Below are 18,801 nucleotides of genomic sequence, written 5' to 3'. Positions count from 1 at the left end.
TATCGTACGGTGGATAGAGGGCCCGTGAGTTTTCAGGAGCCACATTTTTGGCAACGTCATGAAAGCGAGGAGAAGATGGCGCGTTGATCGTGAATGCGTCTCAACCGCGCGCCACAAGGAAAAAGTCTTGCCAAGCATATCTTGACAATGAAATGCATTACGCTCGAAGTTTTTATGCTCAAAGGTCGACTAAATTTCAACACGATCTAAATATAAGACGCCATCAACAACAACGATCGCACGCGCCGATAGACTTTTACATTCGATGCTAGTAAATCTGGTTTTCATCGTTTCCCCTTAGACTCAATACACACGAGCAATTCAACACCGCAGCATTTGAAGATTATAGGAGAAAAACATGATAAGTATAAGTATAGAAGTAAGAATTTTTACATACTTGAAAATCGAAACAACCTCTGAGGATCAAAGATCTTTCAAAAGTAGTTAATACTAGAAGGAATGAAGAAACAGTTCAGCTCCAAAACCAAATATGCATATTGACAATTTTGATAATATGGGATTTCCCTATAAAAAATTGTAAATGTGATTTATCATATTCTTTCCCCGTAGTCTGTATATACTGAGACGTTTCGTGCTATACTCTCTTTAAATTTCATGTTAAAATATTTGAGAATTGTTTCGCGGTAATACCACAAAGTGTCAAGCGACGCGCGCCGTAGCTCACGTTTCTATTAACACCTATGGCATGATGTTTTATCATGCTCTACACAAACCTATGAGTAACGTGGAAAAAACGTTTAGTTATTTAAAATTAGCATATACCCGATGGAATCTCAATTTCTGCTCGTAAAGAAAAATTTACTGAAGAAAGAGAAATTGATTAAAAAGATTCATATCCTGTCCTACATCTCTGATGCATTACGCGTACGTACACGTGATAACCTCGAAGTTGTAACGATAGCGTTGAACGTACGTACATAGTGAACAATTACCATTTACCGAAGGATTTTCGCTTACCTTGCTGTCCGTAATCGACGAACTTTTCACTTGCTATTTGTTATTCGGCGATCAACGATATATGTGGTGATTGTTGATATACGTGAAGAAGTGAGTGCGCGCGCGCGCGCGCGCGATCCGAAAGGCCGCGATGACGAGTTACGAACGCTTGGTTATTGCCGACGAGAAGCCTGGCGCCGTCTGCGAGTCGTATGTATCACAAACAGCTTCGTCTGACATTCAATACTCGTGATCGTTACTCTGCAGGTTGTTAATAATTCTAAAAATATAAAGGAACACCGGCTTCACGCTATTTCACAAATCATATCTACGTCTACATTCCAAGCGTAGTGCACGGTTACCATAAACGTAAAAGATAGGAAGTTACATACATAATAGATACTAAGATCAGTGACCCCAATTTGATCGATAACGCCATCTTTTTTTCCTAATCGTAGTTTCTGATCAAATAAAAACCAAAAGGCATACTGGAATGATTGTCGCCACATATCGATTTAAGTGTGGTATTGGTTGATCATGATGTTGATGATGAATTTTATAGTATAATTTTCTTTCATTTTTACTCGTAGGATATGCTGGCATCGTCGGAAAAGGTAGAGACATCCTGTATGTTAATTAATCACCATTTACTTTTAAAACGAAGTTAAAGAATAGTATTATATTATACTTTTATCGTGTAAAAATAATCTATGTAGGATTTTTAAGCTTTGTTTTCTTTCAGTATCTTTGTATGAAATTTGAATAAATTTTCCTGCAGAAGATCTACTTTCCACTAACTTTCACCTTGTATCGCTGATATATCGTTTCATAAAAATATTCAATTGCCATTGTAGATCGTGAATTCTAACCAATATGGATATACATTCGATTACACGTATTTCCTGTTTATTCTGAACATATCATCTATCTAAAGATCATTCCTTGAGTATATCGATATCACTTACATATATTATCTGTTCTTAAAACGTATCAATGGAAGGCGAAAAACTGATTCAATAAATTCGTATAAACGTTGTAATTGTAAGTGAGATGCTTTATTATCATATGAGTTTCAACTAAGAAACTTGATATATAAGTAAAAATAAGTGAATTTCGAACTTTAAAATGATTCATGAAAATTGAATTTTCCTTCAAGGTTGAAATGGTTTTATTTTCGTTTATTTACCAAACAAAGACTTAATGAAACCGGATTCACTCACACTCGTGCACATAATGTACATTTGAAGCTAAAAATGACAATGCACCGTATTGAGTACTTACTCATACACCGAAGATTACGCGCGCGAGAATGTCATGACACTAAGGTCATGCATATAGGAGCGATGTCATGAATGCAACTTATAAGTATTTAACCCATTTATCGTTGTTACGATGATAACACACATATATATTTATATATATAATACGTAAGTTTTTTAAATATTGGTTTTTAATTAATCTGGTCGGTAACTAAAATAACGTATCGTGATAGAATGTCAAGCAAATTAATACACGCTAAAATAAGTAAAAAAACAAAGAAACATTCATCTGTTTACAGTGCTATAGAGTTCTATGCATACATTTATAATTAATGAATTAAACACAAAATACGCAGCGGTCTAGTGTATAATTTCTTCTACGGTTGTTTGTGTTTTTTTCAATTACATTATTTCTGTATTAATGAAGATGAATGAACGTACTGAAAAAAACAATGATTTATGATGAAAGCATATCTTATTGCATAATGAGTCGATCGTCTGTATCGGTAAAAAATCGGTATGATACATTTTAAATATTACGTCCTTTATTTTTGTTCTGACAGAGTTGGAGCTGATACTCGTTATCAGGCATGGACCTATCCTCATTAAAATTCCTTTTATCTTTAGTCGTTAAATATACACACGTTATTAAAGGTCGAAAAAATTTGCCATACGTAAGTATACTACTATATACTAAAAAAATATAATTTTTTTTTTGAAAAAAAATTAAATTAAAAGTCTAGGAAACTTGTAATTTATCCATAATTAATGTATAATTAGTCGATCAAGAGAAAGAAAAGAAGAGGGAAGAGAACTTAAGTTACTAAATGAAACATGCGGTATAGGCGGTGTGCAGTCTTTAGTAATTAAAAGGGAAAAGTAATCGTGCTTGTCTAACTGAAGTACCATCATCTGAATAAAGGGGATGCATGCAAGGCTGAGCATGAAGCGACGAGGATAGAGATGTGTTTGTTTTCGTCCAATGTAAATAATAATAATAGTTTCTATGTCATCAGCGTCCACATATGTGCGGAAATTCCTTTATCCTTGTCATTCCTTGCACAATATGCATGCACCCCGAAAAGGAGGACTTTCTATCAATTCTATTCAATAAACCAGCCAGAACAAAAACAAACTATTTTAACGGCAAATAACATATAGACTACATAAAGCACAATTACAGTATATTTCACAAATTGTTTAAACATTCATATATAATTATACGAATCTTCGCATATGACGGAAAGGCGATTTGATCAATTAGGGGAAGATTATTTTGTAAAAACAATATATTTTTAAGGACAGGAAAACATTAGGAGATTGAAGGACTTTGCGAAAATGGCTTCATCTGGCAGACTGCCATGCCAGTTTGCACTGCTGGCTTAGAAATTGCGAGGCCTATCTCTCTTTGCTGCGAGAGGTTCTTTCCTAATCATTTTTTTTTACCTTTTTTTTTACTTTACTCCACATTTTTTCATCTCATATTTTTTCCCATTCGAATTTTTTATATCTGCATTTCCCGCCACGATCGATGCATAATTTCGGAATGTTGACAATATTCTAATTTACCTTATCAAGGTGCAATAAATAAATGATATCTCTTTTACACTGAGATATACATGGTTGACTGACTGTTAGTTTTAATCGCGAGCAGGTGAAGGAGGGTGCAATTACAACACCTGCTGATAGTCACATGCAGTAAGACAACCATTCTGCATAGTTTTGTATTGTTTTTTTACTTTTCTTTTGTCGACGTATACCACTGAAAACTTAAAAAAATAGAAACAAACTTTTGTAACTAGAAACAGTAAGTCATTGCACCGTCAGTTACCACTCACTGCATTTTTTCATGTCAACTGATGGGCCGATGTGACATTTGTAATGTAGTGGACAGAGCAACATTCTCTCATCTATTGATCACATTTTTATCATCGTATTTATATAATGTAATGTACAATATGCAGCTACATTATGATAATCAGTATGTCCAACGCATTCAAACTGACAACACCGTGGGTACTTCACTTTTTTGTTCTTAATTTTTTTTCCAAAGATATTCAAATTATTAATTAATCAAAGTGTATTGTATGTTTCAGAGTTAGGTACTTTAATACAATTACTTCCAAGTTTTCCACTTTTCTCGTGGTATCTCTGTGTAAAAAGTGTAACTATAATGCTAATATAATAATAATTATAATAATAAGTTGCACAAGGCAATAGTCTTGTGTGGCCGTTAGAATGTGTGCTTCCGGCCGATTTCCCCACTCCCCTCCCCCCAAAAAACTTCCTGGCACAATGACAACTTTCGACAATCTCCACCCTCCACTTCGAGATCAAAAAGATCTCGCGGTTTGCACTTAGTGTTACCTCTGTTTATATTATTATTCTTTCATGGGGGGGATAGGTGTGCAGCTGATTTTATGATGTTAATATAGCAACTGAATGTTGACAGAATAATGTTCCAATTAGCGATTGGCATTTTTGAGCTGATTAGAGAGCCAATCGAGGCCCTCGTAAAGTCCGTCTCCACTTGTGGCGCACGTTGCTTGAATGTACCAATTGCGATTACGGAGAGAGTGGAGTCCCAACTTGTCGGTAATCTCTGCTGCATTCATTGCATTTGGGAGATCCTAAAATATTAATTAGTTTATAAGTACAACCTAAAATACATAAATTATTCGTTTTATTTATTCTTTTTAATTCCATTGATAAAGTCTATGCATTTGACATGAGTAATATATAATGTTTACATAACAAACGTTATATGCTATCAAAATACTCTATGCTCTCATATAACACAATGAAAGAGATACAACTCTGAGCATACTAGTAATTCAGGAACTATACTCACTTGTTTGTTAGCAAATATAAGAAGTACCGCATCTCTAAGTTCATCTTCTGCCAACATTCTCATCAATTCTTCACGCGCTTCACCGATACGTTCCCTATCATTACTGTCAACGACAAATATTAACCCCTGAAAATAAATTTAATCTATGAAAATAATTTTATTAGAAGTAAAGCATATTTTAAGTAAAATGTAAAATAAACTATTATGTCTGTATAGATAATAATTTTTTACACATAGAGATACAATTTAATCGTTTTCAAGATGAGAATTTAATTAATAAATTGCATACTTGTGTATTTTGAAAGTAATGTCGCCAGAGAGGTCTGATTTTGTCCTGACCACCAACGTCCCATACAGTAAAACTTATATTCTTGTATTCAACTGTTTCTACATTGAAGCCTAAAATTTACGATATTTATTTAGTAAACTATATCACTTGATATATAATATCATTTCCTGTATGTATTGACATTTATATATATATATCGATATTTAAATAAAAGACAAATAAAAACAGAACCATATTTACCTATAGTGGGAATTGTAGTAACAATTTCCCCTAACTTTAATTTGTATAATATCGTGGTTTTACCCGCTGCATCAAGGCCTACCATTAAAATCCTCATTTCTTTTTTGCCAAAAAGGCCTTTAAATAATGTTGCAAACATATTCCCCATGATTAATGCTGATTATGTAAATACCTAGAATAATAAAACACTAGATTAATGTCCCATTTTATCATATACACAAAATAAAATTTTAAAAAATCGTAGATTGAGAAACTAGAGAAAAAACCAGATTAAATAAACTGAAGTTTTATTTGATACATATTACATAAAGCAAATCACATAAACAATCTAATTTTATTGTATCACAATGAATTCTTTATTCTTCATTCTTTCATAACACTAAACAATATTTACATATGTATATACAAAATATATCTATATCTTATTCAAAGATGTGCATAAACATGTGAATGCTTAATCAAAAAATGATTAACATGGGTAAGAGCATCATTTTCCACAACATGTAATAATGAAAGTAGGACATTATCAAAACATAATTATCACGAAATTGATTTTTAAAATTAGTCGGAAAAGATATATGCCCGACATATGCAAGAACACAATGTACATACGATCAACGTGCAATAATATATATCGGGCTTAAAATTGTTTCGAAATAAATAACTTTCACAAAACGAAATCGATCGAAATAATGAAAAAATTCGAAACGCGTGTACGCGAGTACACAAAAGAGTAGAGTACACACGTTTCGTGGCTGAAAAATAATATGAAAAATTATGTACGTAGACGGCGGTGATAAGAGTAGAAACATGCGTAAAGTACTCCAATACGCTGACACAAAGGCCGAAAAGCTAACCTGCACATTTACAGGCTAACACGCTTAACAGTAATCAACGAATATTTCGAACAACGTTAAATTATAGACTTTAATTAAATTGAACTGAAATAAAGAAAAAGAAAAAAAATATTATGTGTAGAAGCACGCACGAGATGCTCACGCTGCCCGCTTATTGATTCTCATTTTAATACATCGCTATGATTATCGGAGTAGCATACCGTGTTAAGGATCACTCTTAGAGCGTTTCACACTGGTGATCTTATTCACTTTTTTAAAATCGTCAACAGGCTACCTAAAACGCCAATACCGTGGTATTGCGACAAAGGCGGAAGATATTGTGCGGTTTGCGAAGCCACTGCGTACACCCGGTTGTCTGTCACCTTCGACCTACTCCCCAGCGCAAATCGTCGAAAGGTTCCCCGCTCAAAGTTCCATTATATAGAAACGTCGTCTAATTATTGAGACTCGCCCGTAATGTCACGTTGCTTGGTATAAGCCACTTGCGTTACTTACGTTTTCAGTAAAAAAGATTATATTCACGGGAAACGATAAAACATAAAACCAACACTCTCGAAAAGTACCGTATGTCAAAATGGCGGACGTGGAAAGGATTCATACCTTATGCCACGTATAGGGCCCACAAAATTCTCCGATTGGCTAAGCCGGTCACGTGACCGAGGAAAAATCTTCGGTAATATACCTACAGTACGCTAGGTGGCGATACAGTAAGAGAACACCGGTAAAGTCATCAAAAATTCCGAAAGTGTGTATAGGTGAATAAGCGTGCTCACGGTCGTATGCACAAGTCTGGCAACTATCGTGGTGGGGGCAATGCTATTAGTGAAAGCCAAATGTTTCTCGATTTGTCCGCTAGACAGTAAAACACAGTCAAGAGTTTGAATTGCTTATGTGTAATATAATGTAGACACGCGAGTGTTAGTAACTATGCTAAGTATACCATATATGTATATCAGCGGGTGTATAAATATATATATATACTGTTTTCTATAACTTCTAGATCGTAGCGCTCTATGGCTAGTGGCTGATTTATGAAGCACACATTATGATGTTAAGAGCCTTATCTCCACTGTGGGAATTGCTACCTGTGTATACGACTTTGGACGACGTGGACGTGCTCTAACACTGTTGATGGGAAGGTCCACACTCATGAGAGCGAAAATCCCCTTTTTCTCTTCTTAATTACCAATTCTAATAATGTAATTATGTCTTATCAATGATCCAAGATCATGTAATACGAAGTTATACGGTAGTATAACCTATTACGTATGTACATTATATATATTTATTTCTCTATGAAAGAATTTAATTTATTTTGTGCTAATTAAATCATGGTGTCATGTGAATATGAAAAGTAAATGATCAGAAGTAATAAATAGTAGGTTATGTGCAAGAATATCAATTTTTGAGTGCTAGTATGTTTTCAGTTTATATATTCCGATTTATATAATAATCGGAATTATGTTATCGATATGAATGTTTATGTTCTCTTTTACGCATTTATCATTTATTAGAATACTATTAACGTAACTACTAATAACGCTCTGTTTTATTTTAACTCTCTTTCGTAAACTGTTTTTTATTTTGTTAATGAATCATAATTTTTAAGTAGATTTGTAATTGTTTATTCTTTTATACACCGGGAGTATGATATTTTTCATCTAATGTTCCTTCTCCGTAAAGTTGGCATTCTTCTGTATTGTATGGGATATCTGTTAGTATTTCTAATGTTTCGAATAGTTTCCCTGGTTTTCTGTAAATATTGTAATTATTGTACAGTGACCAGTATGGTTAGTGATAGAATATTTATGATTAAATTATATTACTTTGGTTGGAAAGCAACCATGATTGTGAAATAACAGCCTTGGTAGTTATATTGACTTGACAATGTTCCATGCCTTTTATCAATCATAAATTCTTTGGTTTTGGATTTTTTATTTATTCTATAATTTACACTGCATACTAATGAAAATCAATCAATAAGACTTAGTTAATGTATAACGTTAAAATAATGCTAATGTATGTAAATACTAAAGAAGATAACAATTATGGCTATACTTGATAAGTTTCTGATAGTTAATGATAGTTTCTTTGCATCACCTATGTAAACAAGACCAAAATCTAATGTGTATGATGATAATTTTAACACTGGTAACCATATTTGCAAAATTAATTCCAAGTTCTAAAATCACATAAATTTAAGGATTTATTATGTTCATTCAAGTAGAACAAAAAAGAAAAATGATTAATACTTGATATCGTTTATCAGAATGTATAATGTGTAATGGTTCTCTTATTGTGATCTTTGGATCATGGAAATCTTGATTTGAACTTGTATTCATTATAGTTTGAATTAATTTCTCTTCTACAATACATGCAATTTTTACCTATAAAAAGAATGTTACTCAAAATTTGTATTTCTGCCAAAGGAAAAGATAAATTACTTCAATATATCCATTTGGATTTATGCATATAATTCCAGACTTAGATAGATCTGCTTCTCCATAAATTGATGTAGATTTGATATAAAATGGTTCATATGTTTCTAAAGTTATCTCTATTAGCTTGTTTTTAGTGTTGTACAAAAATAATGTTTTAGTCAGTCTAAGAAAAATAGATTAGGTGAAGAAATATTCTATTCTTTGAATAAGAATTTTATATTTTGTAATTTTACATACTCTAATCTTTTCCTTCGACTTCGTATTACTTTACTGGCACAACATATAAACGTTCTATCAAATTTAGAAATATTAAAATCCAATGTAGATTTAGTAATATTTGCAGTAACATCAATTTCTACAGGAGAAAAATAATTGCCACTCTGTCTAGCATAATAGTTATCTCTGTACCTATTATTATTATATAGTGTCATATAATTCACTGTAGATATTTTACATTGATTTGTATCACAAGTCAGTTATACAAACATATCATTTGGAGCAACTCGTAGAAATCCAAGAATTTTGCAAAAAAATTCTCCTTCGATACTTTCATTTGTTTCCATCATAGTTTTGTATCTTTCAAGTTGTATATCAATAATTAGGGAGGTATTACTTTTGGGTAGGATGAACATTTCTCTAGGGGTAACCTTGTAAGATACCAAAATGTTTTCTTTATTATTGATATGTACAATATGTTTTTCTTAATATTTTAATAAGATTTAAATGTTTTTTTACCGTGCATATTCTTGTATCAATTAAACCATAGTAAGGAAGTATCGAAATTTGTATTTCAATGTCTTTCTTCTCTACTATATTATTTGCATTGAAGCATATCTCATCTTTTGTATATTTATTTTCACTTTTTGAACATCTATTGGAGCTACTGGTGGTATACTGTTTGGAAATTTCACCATTACACATCCAGGATGAGGTCATGTGTGAGGATTCCCTAAGATAATTCAGAAAATGTACTTGTATATTTTTGATGACTATTACATTGCTATTGAGAATATTTACATGTAACTAGATGTTGTAATATCACTAGTGTTGCTGAATTCACTAGAATCACATGTATGTAAGACTTTTGAGTATGGATAGTGTTTTTCTAGGTGTATTTCACTATTAGTCTTCTGCTTATTATTTCTCAATTTTGATGCTAATTCGTCAGTAAATGGTGTATGAAAGCTAAATGCTACGTTAAAAGGCATTGATTCTAGAACTGGCTTGACTACAAATGTATGCCAGTCAATAATTATAGGTATCGCGCTTGTATTTGTCAATGATATTTTTCTCCCATGTAGGCGACTACCTACAGCTACCATTCCATATCTACAAATATATTTTCTAAAATACTGAATTTGAATTTTTTAAAATAGAAAAATGTTGGATATACCTAATAATAGGTATATTAGATTCATTTCTATCAGAAATTGACAATGATATTGGTGATCCAACAACTTGTACACATATCCCTATAGTATACTGTGGTAAACCAGCAATATTTATTTCTAATTCATCCACATAATAACCCCATGTATCAGCAAAAACATAAATGTCCACAGGCATGGCTTTGAAAGGACCAATATCTGAATTTAAGGGATCAACATAGACTACCATACCTGATCCAGGTTGTTTTACTTTGCACAATGTGTCTTCTGTAAATAGAAGAGATCATTCCAAAAATAATATATTTAGAATTTCATAATTTTACGAGTAAACAATATCCTACCTATTAATTCCTTCCGCCGACTAAAAACTCGTTTATAAATGAACCTGATCCGATCTTCTTGCGACTTCCATTTACACGAACACATGATGGGATAAAAGTTCTTTATACGAAGCCAATAATTAGTTGGAATCGAAGTCTCGTTTTTTATTATAAAAGTTTTCTTCTGCACTGAAGGTTCGAATTATTCGTTTCTTTGTAAATATAAATATTTATTTTTTCATTTAGAGGAGTATATTTCCTTTCAAAATTTTAATCAAGATACCTGTTCTTAACGATAAACCTGGAAATTCTATTACAACAGGCTGTGTAACCAGTGGTAAGAATTTTTCGTGGAATGGTACAATGCTTCCAGAGGAAACCAAATAATTGTCATTTTCTGTTATGTTGCTCATCTATAGTCATTAAGTCAAACATATATATTATACAATTACGATAGTAATATTTATGGTTTGATAAAAATGCAAAAACTTCTCACTACCTTAATGATTTCTGAAGTACGAGTACTTAGGAAGGGCTGTTCGCCTGATTCGTCAACTGCCACTTCTTGCATAGAAGGACCTGCTGAAGCATCTTTAAGAACCTCTCCTTGATCCAGATTCGTGTTCATTAATTCTCGTTCCTCTCGCTTTTTGTACTTGTCTAATAATTTCTGCGAAGTTGTACATTAAGATTGACAGTCCATTTGAATTACGCGCCAAAATTCCAAAATATTAGTATAATATTTTACATCATTATTATCAGAAAATAATTTATACAATTTTCGTTCTTTTATGGATAGGATACAATAATAATGGATCGCCTTTCTAATTTGCAGAAAATTAAAAATTTGAAATTTTTATCTAAAAAATTCTAAGCGTTTGATTGAAAAATTAAAAATGAAAATTTAAAAGTATGAAATTTTAGATTAAATAACTTAAGGTTTAAAAAAATAAACCTTTGTATTCGGCATGTCTGAGCATATTTTTCATTTCTTTGTTTTTTCGTACTGTGAAACTTCAAGGAAACATATTTTTAAAAAATTTAGAGCTTGTGTAATTTTATACTGTATAATCACCAGTGATCTATCTCTTTGTCTCCTTAGAGTGGACATCCAAGTTGTTTGCCAGATTTGCGATATCTTCTCAGAAGGGATAGCCGAGCACAAAGGGTTAATAAATTAAAAAAAATGTTTATTTGTGATCTTCAAAATTATTAATTAAATGTACCATGTGCTGTCTAGATTTTCCCGCCATATCCAAAGCAAGTTTGAGACTATCTGCCCGCCACTTTACTTTAACAAAATTATTCATTAACAATGGCGTATCGTCGTTTAATGGAAAATAAAATATGACATAAAGTGATTCGATGAAACATTCGATGCCCAGCATTATCATCTTCCGCGAATCTCCCACAAAACATGGTATAAATAACGATTGCACGATCCCCTAGAAATTAAAAATAAATAGTAAACCAAATATTTTCCCAAAATCAAATTTTTGAAAAATTAAACAAATATTTAACCTCTGAAAGTGGTGTGATAGTTATTTCAATTTTTTTAGTGCCTCTAGCTAATACTTCTCCTTTTTCAGGACACACGCAAAGTTTCATCTTTGACGAATCTAAACCACTAACTTCACCCCACGAATAATTCAATGAGTCATCAGCGAGATTCTTTAATATGAAAATGTAAGTTTCCTTGACGCCGATGTATAGAGTCCTGTCACGCGTAATAATCTTAATAAGAAATATAAAGCTTTTTAAGTAACATAAATTATCTTAAAATTACAAGCCTTGTGGGTCTAATGATACCCATGCTTATTATATGCTCTTGCCACAGTAGGTCGAATTGATTTAGGTTTACTAAATCGTGGTGATAAAATAACTCGTCTGCTCCCTACAATGTAGTAAATTTCTATAATTTTGTAAACACAATAAAGATGACAACAGAAATGAAAAATTAATGAAAGCCTTACTAACTGACACGTTGATGTTCCTTCTTCAAATTCTTCTTCTAATATTTCCCCTATTATTTCTTCTTTGTCTTCTTCTTCTTCTTCGTAATCCGATCGAGGATATTTGATATCTGATGGCACATCCAAGATATGTTTCAATATTTCCTCTGTTGTTCGATCACTGATCAATTAAAATGCAATTTTAAATAGATACTGGACCTTCGTAATTGTAAATAATATTCCTTTGTTTATGTTCAAATAAATAATGGAAGAATGGAAGAATTATAGACTTCCTCACTCCCATGGGAGAGTTAGGAATTAATAATTAATGTAAACAAATTGCTTGCAATATAATAAATGATAATACGAGGCTAATAGACACATGAGAGCTTCAAATCTCTAAATGTAAATTCAACATTAAAATCGACGCACGTTTTATCCTCCTCATCCATCATGTATTGCAACCAGACTTCGACATCGGCGATCCAAATGTCTACAGACTGACAATGAGTATTCTTTTAAAAAAATGTTTCTATTCTAATTGACAAGTTAGTAAAGAGAATAAAATGATTTTACAGCTGGACATTTTCGTCGTTTTGTGGTGCATTCTTTGGTTTGTAGATCCGTATTTTTTGGTACTGCATCAACTGGTATATCTTCTACGTATAATCTAATAGAATTCGATGAATGTCAAATGCATTAATTTTCACAGTAACCACTCAAAATTAATATTCTTGTTCGTAACAATACTTTTTTAGCCGTAAACTCACTGTAGAACAGCAAAATAATAATTTGGCTGTAAATCTTTATACTCAGCCGTTACAGTAAAATAGTGCACGGAAGTTGGAGCGAAAACTCCTTGGTCTGGATTAATGTGAAGCAGTTCTAAGGGAAAATAATTCTTTGTATGTATTCTGTGCATGTCAGTTTGCACGTTTCGTTTCATCCAAGAAAAATGCATGCTGATCTCACTATTTAAAAATAATCATAGTGTATTTATTCAATTAACAGTTACCCAACTAAAATTGTTTTATTATTAAATTTATGGTAACAAATATATGATATACCTAATATTGCTTACAGCAATGATGCATTGCCCGATACCGTCAGGGGTATTGGTGCTCAGGTTTATGTAGTAATTCGCTTGATTATCAATATTTCTTTCCAATGGTGTTAATTTCACTAAATGCTGCAATTTTACTTATTTTAATTGTCACCTTTCATATTTGAATTAATCCTATTTTGCACCGAGTTTATAGTATAAATACTTTACTAAGCTGGATGAAATTCGACTCATATATTAATCCATCACCGATTATCTCTGTTTCCAGCAAGGTACAATTATCGCATAATATGTATAATTTTTCCACCTGACAAAAATGATAATAAAAGGTCAGAAGTGGATAAGCAAGTCGAGGAAAATTAATTAATTAAATATATTTTTATATGAATAGGGTAATGAATTATTTTCCATTTACATGAATTCCATAGCACTCTGGTGAGAAGTACATACGAAAATCTAGTTCTTCGTTTGTATTCAGTGCAAAATACGCAGGCCACACGGTAAAACAGGATAATTTTAAACTATTTTTGTCTGTGATATCCTAAAATAAAAAAATATACAATGGGAATGGAGAAAAAGATATTAAACAAGATCTTTTTAGATAAGAAGATATTTAAGAAGAATTTTTTTTTAATGAAACGGATAGAAATAGGAAGTGGTTTTACTATAATGTTCATAGAGAACCAGTCTGCCTCGCTCATTATGAAAAACCGGCCCTCTCCGCCGACATTCTTGAATTTTATAAGTACATAAGCTTCTTCTCCTACAAAGGCTTTCTTACAGTCGAATGTCATGCTTACAAAATTATCGTCTTCCGTCATCCAGGTAGATAAAGTTCCAGAGCTATTTAATGTAAAAGACTAAAAAATCAAAGTCATGATGACGTGTAAAACCATTGCAACTCCCTTATCGTTATTTGAGCTAAAGATTTCTTGTCTCTAATATCAAGGTCAATGTAATATCGTTCAAGCTCTATCAATTCACTCTATCATAAATTAAGAAAAAGAATGGAAAGATAAATAATTTTAACAAGTTACCCAAATGTATTATTGAAATAATAAAATAATTAAAATATCTTTATCTGTGATTCAATAAATGATACTCAAAAGAATGACTTTGACGCTTGATCCACATGAAGAAGTCAGACGTCAGCTATAATCAGGTATTCTTATCGTTGCTAAGAATTAGAATATCGTACTTCTAAACTATCGAATGACATTGCTATCTCTGGATGCCAAGCTTGATTCGACAGTTCCTTGTATGTGTCCGAATATGTGAACGATATTTCTTCCGTCAGGCAAGTTCCTACATAGAGAAAATACTTCAAAAGAGCAGTTTATATCTCTTCAGTCCATTTTACCTTACATTTATACTTTATTTATTTATTATTCTTCTACATCTAAGCAAATCAGGTTAACCCTTATGTCCATATCCGGGTGCCCACCTGAATACATTTTCTGAGTTTGAACCTTTTAAAGGCGAAATATCTATCCCATATCTTTCTTTTCGTTCTCAAGTCAACAAAATTTCGAAGATGGTATCCCGCTGGGGATAGCCATCCACATGTTATTTAACAATCAAGTTAGAAAAATTTACCAAATATCCAGCTGGACAAATTGTAAAGTACAAATTAAATGACAAAAAAAAAAAAAAAAAAAAATGTATAAGGTTAAGATTTCAGATCCGTGATAAAATCAGTTTATTATACGACGTGAGTTTATAATTCTGTGTTGAACAACGTTATGCATCTCGGCTATTGATATAAGGTTTAAATTGAAGGGTTTGTAACAATAAGGGGCAGTATGAAATATAATATCACGTCCAAAAGTGCAACAGTATATTGCTACAAGTATTAGTTGATCATGAATTTATAGCACATTCGAAAGAGTAATTTGATTTCGAGTTTTGGTCTACACAAATTACTGTCTATTCAATTATAAAGTGAAGTTACCTTCTTATTGTAGCATTTCCTTAAACTATATTCTTCATATCTATTCTATCATTATTTTGTAGTAATTTTTATACCCAACAAAATAGGAGGGTCTTTGTATCCGTGCAACCGGATAATCACCGAACTTCCATGTTGAACGTTTAACACCAATACTTCTTCTGGTGTATCAATATCGTCGCAACGGAACAGAATGATCAATCGCAGTTGCATTCCCGGCGGAACGATGCCTCTGTTCTCTACCACAGGCTGCACTATAACGCGGAACTTGGAACGATACGGTCTCCCTTCTATTTGAAATCTTGCTGGGATATTGCTGACATTTTGCAGTATAATTATTTTCTGCCATATAATAAAGTCGGTTACAAAATGTATTTCTCACTCTCGCTTTAGTCTCAGTCGAAAAAAGACGTTTAAGAAAGAAAGTTATTTGGCGTAAAGTTCATATGCATGCAAACATATCTTTTGGGTCGATTTAAAAAAAAATTTGCTTTACCCACTGAATATTATTTCTGCGTATTAAATTTTATATTAAATTTTAAATATTCGTATCAATGCATAAAAATCATTAACCTATTAACAATAATTCTTCTGTATTTGTGTCACATTTAAGAAACGTTCTAATATAAAAAAATAAAGTTTGATCGCAGCAAAATTAACCCTTCAAGAGTACAACTCAAGAGAGATCCTTAAAATTCACCAAATATAGTATTATAATTCATACTATAATCAAACATAATATTTTAAATTTTACATCCTCATACATGACATGACATACAATTATTAATATTTATTTCCTATAAAAAATTGAAAATATGTATCTTTCACGTTTGATATCAGACATATAGGAAATCTTCAGGACAATGGGACGATTATTTTCGAAAAAAGATATTCTAAATTCTTTTTCATTTCGTTGCACTGCCGAAGGATTAAATGGGAATTAGTCGAGGCGAACCTTATACATCTTTCTCAATTTAAAATTACGAAATTGCACGTAATTCGTGTTGGCCACTAATATACTCTTTTGGGTATCAGATCTTAGTATACTTCTTTTCACTCGAGTGCTTAAATCTGATCGTAGCTTGGAGTAAGACCTGGTTCGGAAGATTTAATACGAAGATTATGAAATTCGACGTTTTTAACTGTTATTTAATAGATATACTTATTGACATAAAGTTTTGGTAACGATGTCACGTGTATCAATGATTGCTTAAGTTTTGATTTTGGTCTTTGTCTTGATAATTCTAACAGTTTTCTGTATTCGTTCCAAATCTTCACTTTTGGTGGATCTATTGCTAACTCACTAGCATGTATGTCTAAAAAAGTTGTTGATGATTTTTTATATGTTAAATAACAACTTTATTAAGTATCCTACCTAAATCTGTTTCACATTCTTCAAAATCAACATCTTTAGATTTTAACTCGTCATATTTTGATTTTAAGTCTTCCTGAACGTTACGTTTCAGCAGTTTAATGTCAGCTGGGCAAGCATTTTGTAACCTATTTTTGTAGGTCTGTAAAAATCACGGATATTTGACTATTTTGGTTTCTCTGTCAGTCAAAAATATGAAGATACTGACACAGAGTAGATAGGTCGATTTTTGTTGCAAAACCACGTTTTTTTGAGTAGTATTAATAAAACCATATGACATTTTCCAATTATCATTTCTGTATTGTACCATACTTTCAAGTCTTCTTTGGACAGATTGAGTATATGTTTTGCTATCATTATCTTCCATCTGGATAAGACTCATTTTATGAAAAAGATTTGTCAATCAATCTTTAATTACGATTAACAAATGAAATCGCAAATGAATACATTGCATGCTTAGTTATTTAAATCTTTTTTGTGAGTGTTAAATAAAATTTGAACAAATATATACATGGTGGTTAAGGAATAAATAATTAGAACACAGTAACGATTATGATGAAAAATAAGTAGATTAATTTTGACACTATGGTTTATTTGGAAACAATTTTTTATATAAAGGTTTAGAGAATGAAGTTCTATGTACAAAAGGAGTATGTTAGTAAAATACTAGGATTTTATATTCCTGGCCGTACATCGTGCAAAATAGTTTCTTCTTATACCGAAATATAATTAAAAATCGTTCTCGTTACGTGCAGTTCTTCCTCTTTTCATTTTATTGCGAGAGCAGACTGCTTATAATTAAACGCTTGAATCTAGTTTAACCCTATTATAATTAATTATTATTTACGTCGACGAAAAAACGTCTCATTTCATTTGACATAGTCGCAATACAATCACAATAAGGTACACTTATTTATATTTATCGTAAATTGTATTTCGTAAATACAAAGAATTCGTGTATCTTCCTTGCTTTCTAAACCCATATACATACACATACATATGTATAATTATTTCCACACGCATAAACATTATATGCACGTATTTTTCATTGTTTTCCCTTCTCTGTTACATATATGACATTATAGATTACGCTTTGTACAGTCTATTAAATAAACAAGCGAGAGAGATCTCACAGATTCTCAACGTTGCTTATTTCTATAATACGTTCAACGAGACCTCCACCATCGTTCACACAAGTATTAATTCTTCGTCTTAAGATATAAAAAATTGGTACACTTTCGTTCTTGTTGTCAAAAGCACAATAGCGCAGGAAGCGATTAGCGTGTTTCGAAAAGCATCGTAGTTATTCAACAAATATCTTGGGCATTAATTGTACATGTGTAATTATGTATCGAGCAACCTGAAAAGGAATGGGAGCTTGATAATAATGAGACGCGCATGATATTGCATTAAACAACACTGTATTTTTCTGTCCTCTTTTCATCTTCTTTCTTTTGTTTTAAAAGCCTTATAGATTTAAAAATTATGTATTTATTTCCTTTTATAAGAGTGCACTTATTTTAATCTATTAAGAGTAAGCATACACAGTCCTTAACGCAAAAAAAGGAAAGAAATGAATTTTTGCGCTCGCGTAAATAATTTACCATGCACGAATTTAAATATTATTACGAATATTCGTGTTAGAATAGGATGATTTTAGAAATCAAAGAGTATTAAATTATAATTTATATGGATCTTGTGGTAAAGAAAGGTATATGTATTAGCACAGAGTCAAACTAGGTTCAAGTTTTATATAAAAAATCATCACGATAGAAATAATCGAAATATTCGATTCTTTTCTCTTGCTTTTCTTTTTCAACAATATATTTACATTCTGAAATGCCGATTTGTCCTTTGATAATTA

The 18,801-nt window shown here is 31.8% G+C and overlaps 5 protein-coding genes across 10 annotated transcripts in view; all 5 read right to left on the bottom strand.

Moving 5' to 3' along the window:
• The window catches only part of LOC126873269 (dorsal-ventral patterning protein Sog), a 97,909-nt gene extending 96,568 nt beyond the window's left edge, over positions 1-1,341 (bottom strand). Inside the window, exon 1 of the mRNA XM_050634454.1 lies at positions 979-1,341. The gene's annotated coding sequence lies outside the window, so the exon portion shown is untranslated. The remainder of the gene's footprint in view (positions 1-978) is intronic.
• A 2,042-nt stretch (positions 1,342-3,383) lies between these two features.
• On the bottom strand, positions 3,384-7,095 carry LOC126878112 (ADP-ribosylation factor 1). 2 transcript variants are annotated; one of them, XM_050640611.1, is made up of 5 exons: positions 6,949-7,095; positions 5,597-5,768; positions 5,357-5,466; positions 5,068-5,193; positions 3,384-4,846 (listed from the first exon to the last, which is right to left on the bottom strand). In XM_050640611.1, exons 2-5 carry the CDS (start codon positions 5,742-5,744, stop codon positions 4,682-4,684), a joined length of 549 nt encoding a protein of 182 aa, XP_050496568.1. In that variant the 5' UTR covers positions 5,745-5,768; positions 6,949-7,095; the 3' UTR covers positions 3,384-4,681. The 2 variants fall into 2 exon arrangements, with proteins under 2 accessions (XP_050496568.1, XP_050496559.1); XM_050640602.1 differs by having other exon boundaries at positions 6,654-7,063.
• Positions 7,096-7,874: 779 nt separating this feature from the next.
• Positions 7,875-12,569, bottom strand: LOC126874321 (uncharacterized). Of its 5 annotated transcripts, XM_050636241.1 has the most exons (9): positions 12,124-12,569; positions 11,829-12,047; positions 11,102-11,272; positions 10,886-11,015; positions 10,624-10,791; positions 10,288-10,549; positions 9,912-10,223; positions 9,630-9,843; positions 7,875-9,541 (listed from the first exon to the last, which is right to left on the bottom strand). In XM_050636241.1, the coding sequence occupies exons 1-9, from the start codon at positions 12,208-12,210 to the stop codon at positions 9,371-9,373; spliced, it is 1,734 nt and encodes a 577-aa protein (XP_050492198.1). In that variant the 5' UTR covers positions 12,211-12,569; the 3' UTR covers positions 7,875-9,370. The 5 variants fall into 5 exon arrangements, with proteins under 5 accessions (XP_050492198.1, XP_050492348.1, XP_050492530.1 ...); XM_050636391.1 differs by having other exon boundaries at positions 11,829-12,569; XM_050636573.1 differs by having other exon boundaries at positions 11,102-11,318; positions 11,830-12,569.
• On the bottom strand, positions 11,833-16,544 carry LOC126868790 (uncharacterized). The gene is made up of 11 exons (XM_050624658.1): positions 16,521-16,544; positions 15,638-15,907; positions 14,283-14,477; positions 14,033-14,158; positions 13,823-13,924; positions 13,622-13,743; positions 13,325-13,525; positions 13,131-13,224; positions 12,987-13,054; positions 12,576-12,735; positions 11,833-12,496 (listed from the first exon to the last, which is right to left on the bottom strand). The coding sequence occupies exons 1-11, from the start codon at positions 16,527-16,529 to the stop codon at positions 12,374-12,376; spliced, it is 1,470 nt and encodes a 489-aa protein (XP_050480615.1). The 5' UTR covers positions 16,530-16,544; the 3' UTR covers positions 11,833-12,373.
• LOC126878135 (uncharacterized) lies at positions 16,066-18,185 on the bottom strand. Its single transcript, XM_050640658.1, has 3 exons — positions 17,146-18,185; positions 16,941-17,079; positions 16,066-16,881 (listed from the first exon to the last, which is right to left on the bottom strand). Exons 1-3 carry the CDS (start codon positions 17,317-17,319, stop codon positions 16,715-16,717), a joined length of 480 nt encoding a protein of 159 aa, XP_050496615.1. The 5' UTR covers positions 17,320-18,185; the 3' UTR covers positions 16,066-16,714.
• Between the last annotated feature and the right edge of the window lie 616 nt (positions 18,186-18,801).

This window comes from Bombus huntii, chromosome 1 (assembly GCF_024542735.1).
Source record: "Bombus huntii isolate Logan2020A chromosome 1, iyBomHunt1.1, whole genome shotgun sequence".
In the NCBI taxonomy this organism is placed as follows: domain Eukaryota; kingdom Metazoa; phylum Arthropoda; class Insecta; order Hymenoptera; family Apidae; genus Bombus; species Bombus huntii.
This window is presented reverse-complemented; position numbering and strand designations above follow the sequence as displayed.

Bases quoted from the DNA above. Each gene is read 5' to 3' on its own strand.
- LOC126874321 (XM_050636241.1), bottom strand. From the start codon at position 12,210: ATGAAACTTTGCGTGTGTCCTGAAAAAGGAGAAGTATTAGCTAGAGGC. The intron at 11,273-11,828 runs GTACATTTAATT...ACAACTTCGCAG, and splicing joins GAAAATCTAGACAGCACATG to AAATTATTAGACAAGTACAA. The intron at 10,550-10,623 runs GTAGGATATTGT...TTCTATTTACAG, and splicing joins TCGGCGGAAGGAATTAATAG to AAGACACATTGTGCAAAGTA.
- LOC126878135 (XM_050640658.1), bottom strand. From the start codon at position 17,319: ATGAGTCTTATCCAGATGGAAGATAATGATAGCAAAACATATACTCAA. The intron at 17,080-17,145 runs GTCAGTATCTTC...TGATTTTTACAG, and splicing joins AATCGACCTATCTACTCTGT to ACCTACAAAAATAGGTTACA. The intron at 16,882-16,940 runs GTAGGATACTTA...CAACTTTTTTAG, and splicing joins AGAATGTGAAACAGATTTAG to ACATACATGCTAGTGAGTTA.
- LOC126868790 (XM_050624658.1), bottom strand. The intron at 14,159-14,282 runs GTAAAACCACTT...TTTTTATTTTAG, and splicing joins GGTTCTCTATGAACATTATA to GATATCACAGACAAAAATAG. The intron at 12,497-12,575 runs GTAAGGCTTTCA...ACTACATTGTAG, and splicing joins GAACATCAACGTGTCAGTTA to GGAGCAGACGAGTTATTTTA.
- LOC126878112 (XM_050640611.1), bottom strand. From the start codon at position 5,744: ATGGGGAATATGTTTGCAACATTATTTAAAGGCCTTTTTGGCAAAAAA. The intron at 5,194-5,356 runs GTATGCAATTTA...ATTTATTTTCAG, and splicing joins ATTACTTTCAAAATACACAA to GGGTTAATATTTGTCGTTGA. The intron at 4,847-5,067 runs GTGAGTATAGTT...TTAATATTTTAG, and splicing joins TTATATTTGCTAACAAACAA to GATCTCCCAAATGCAATGAA.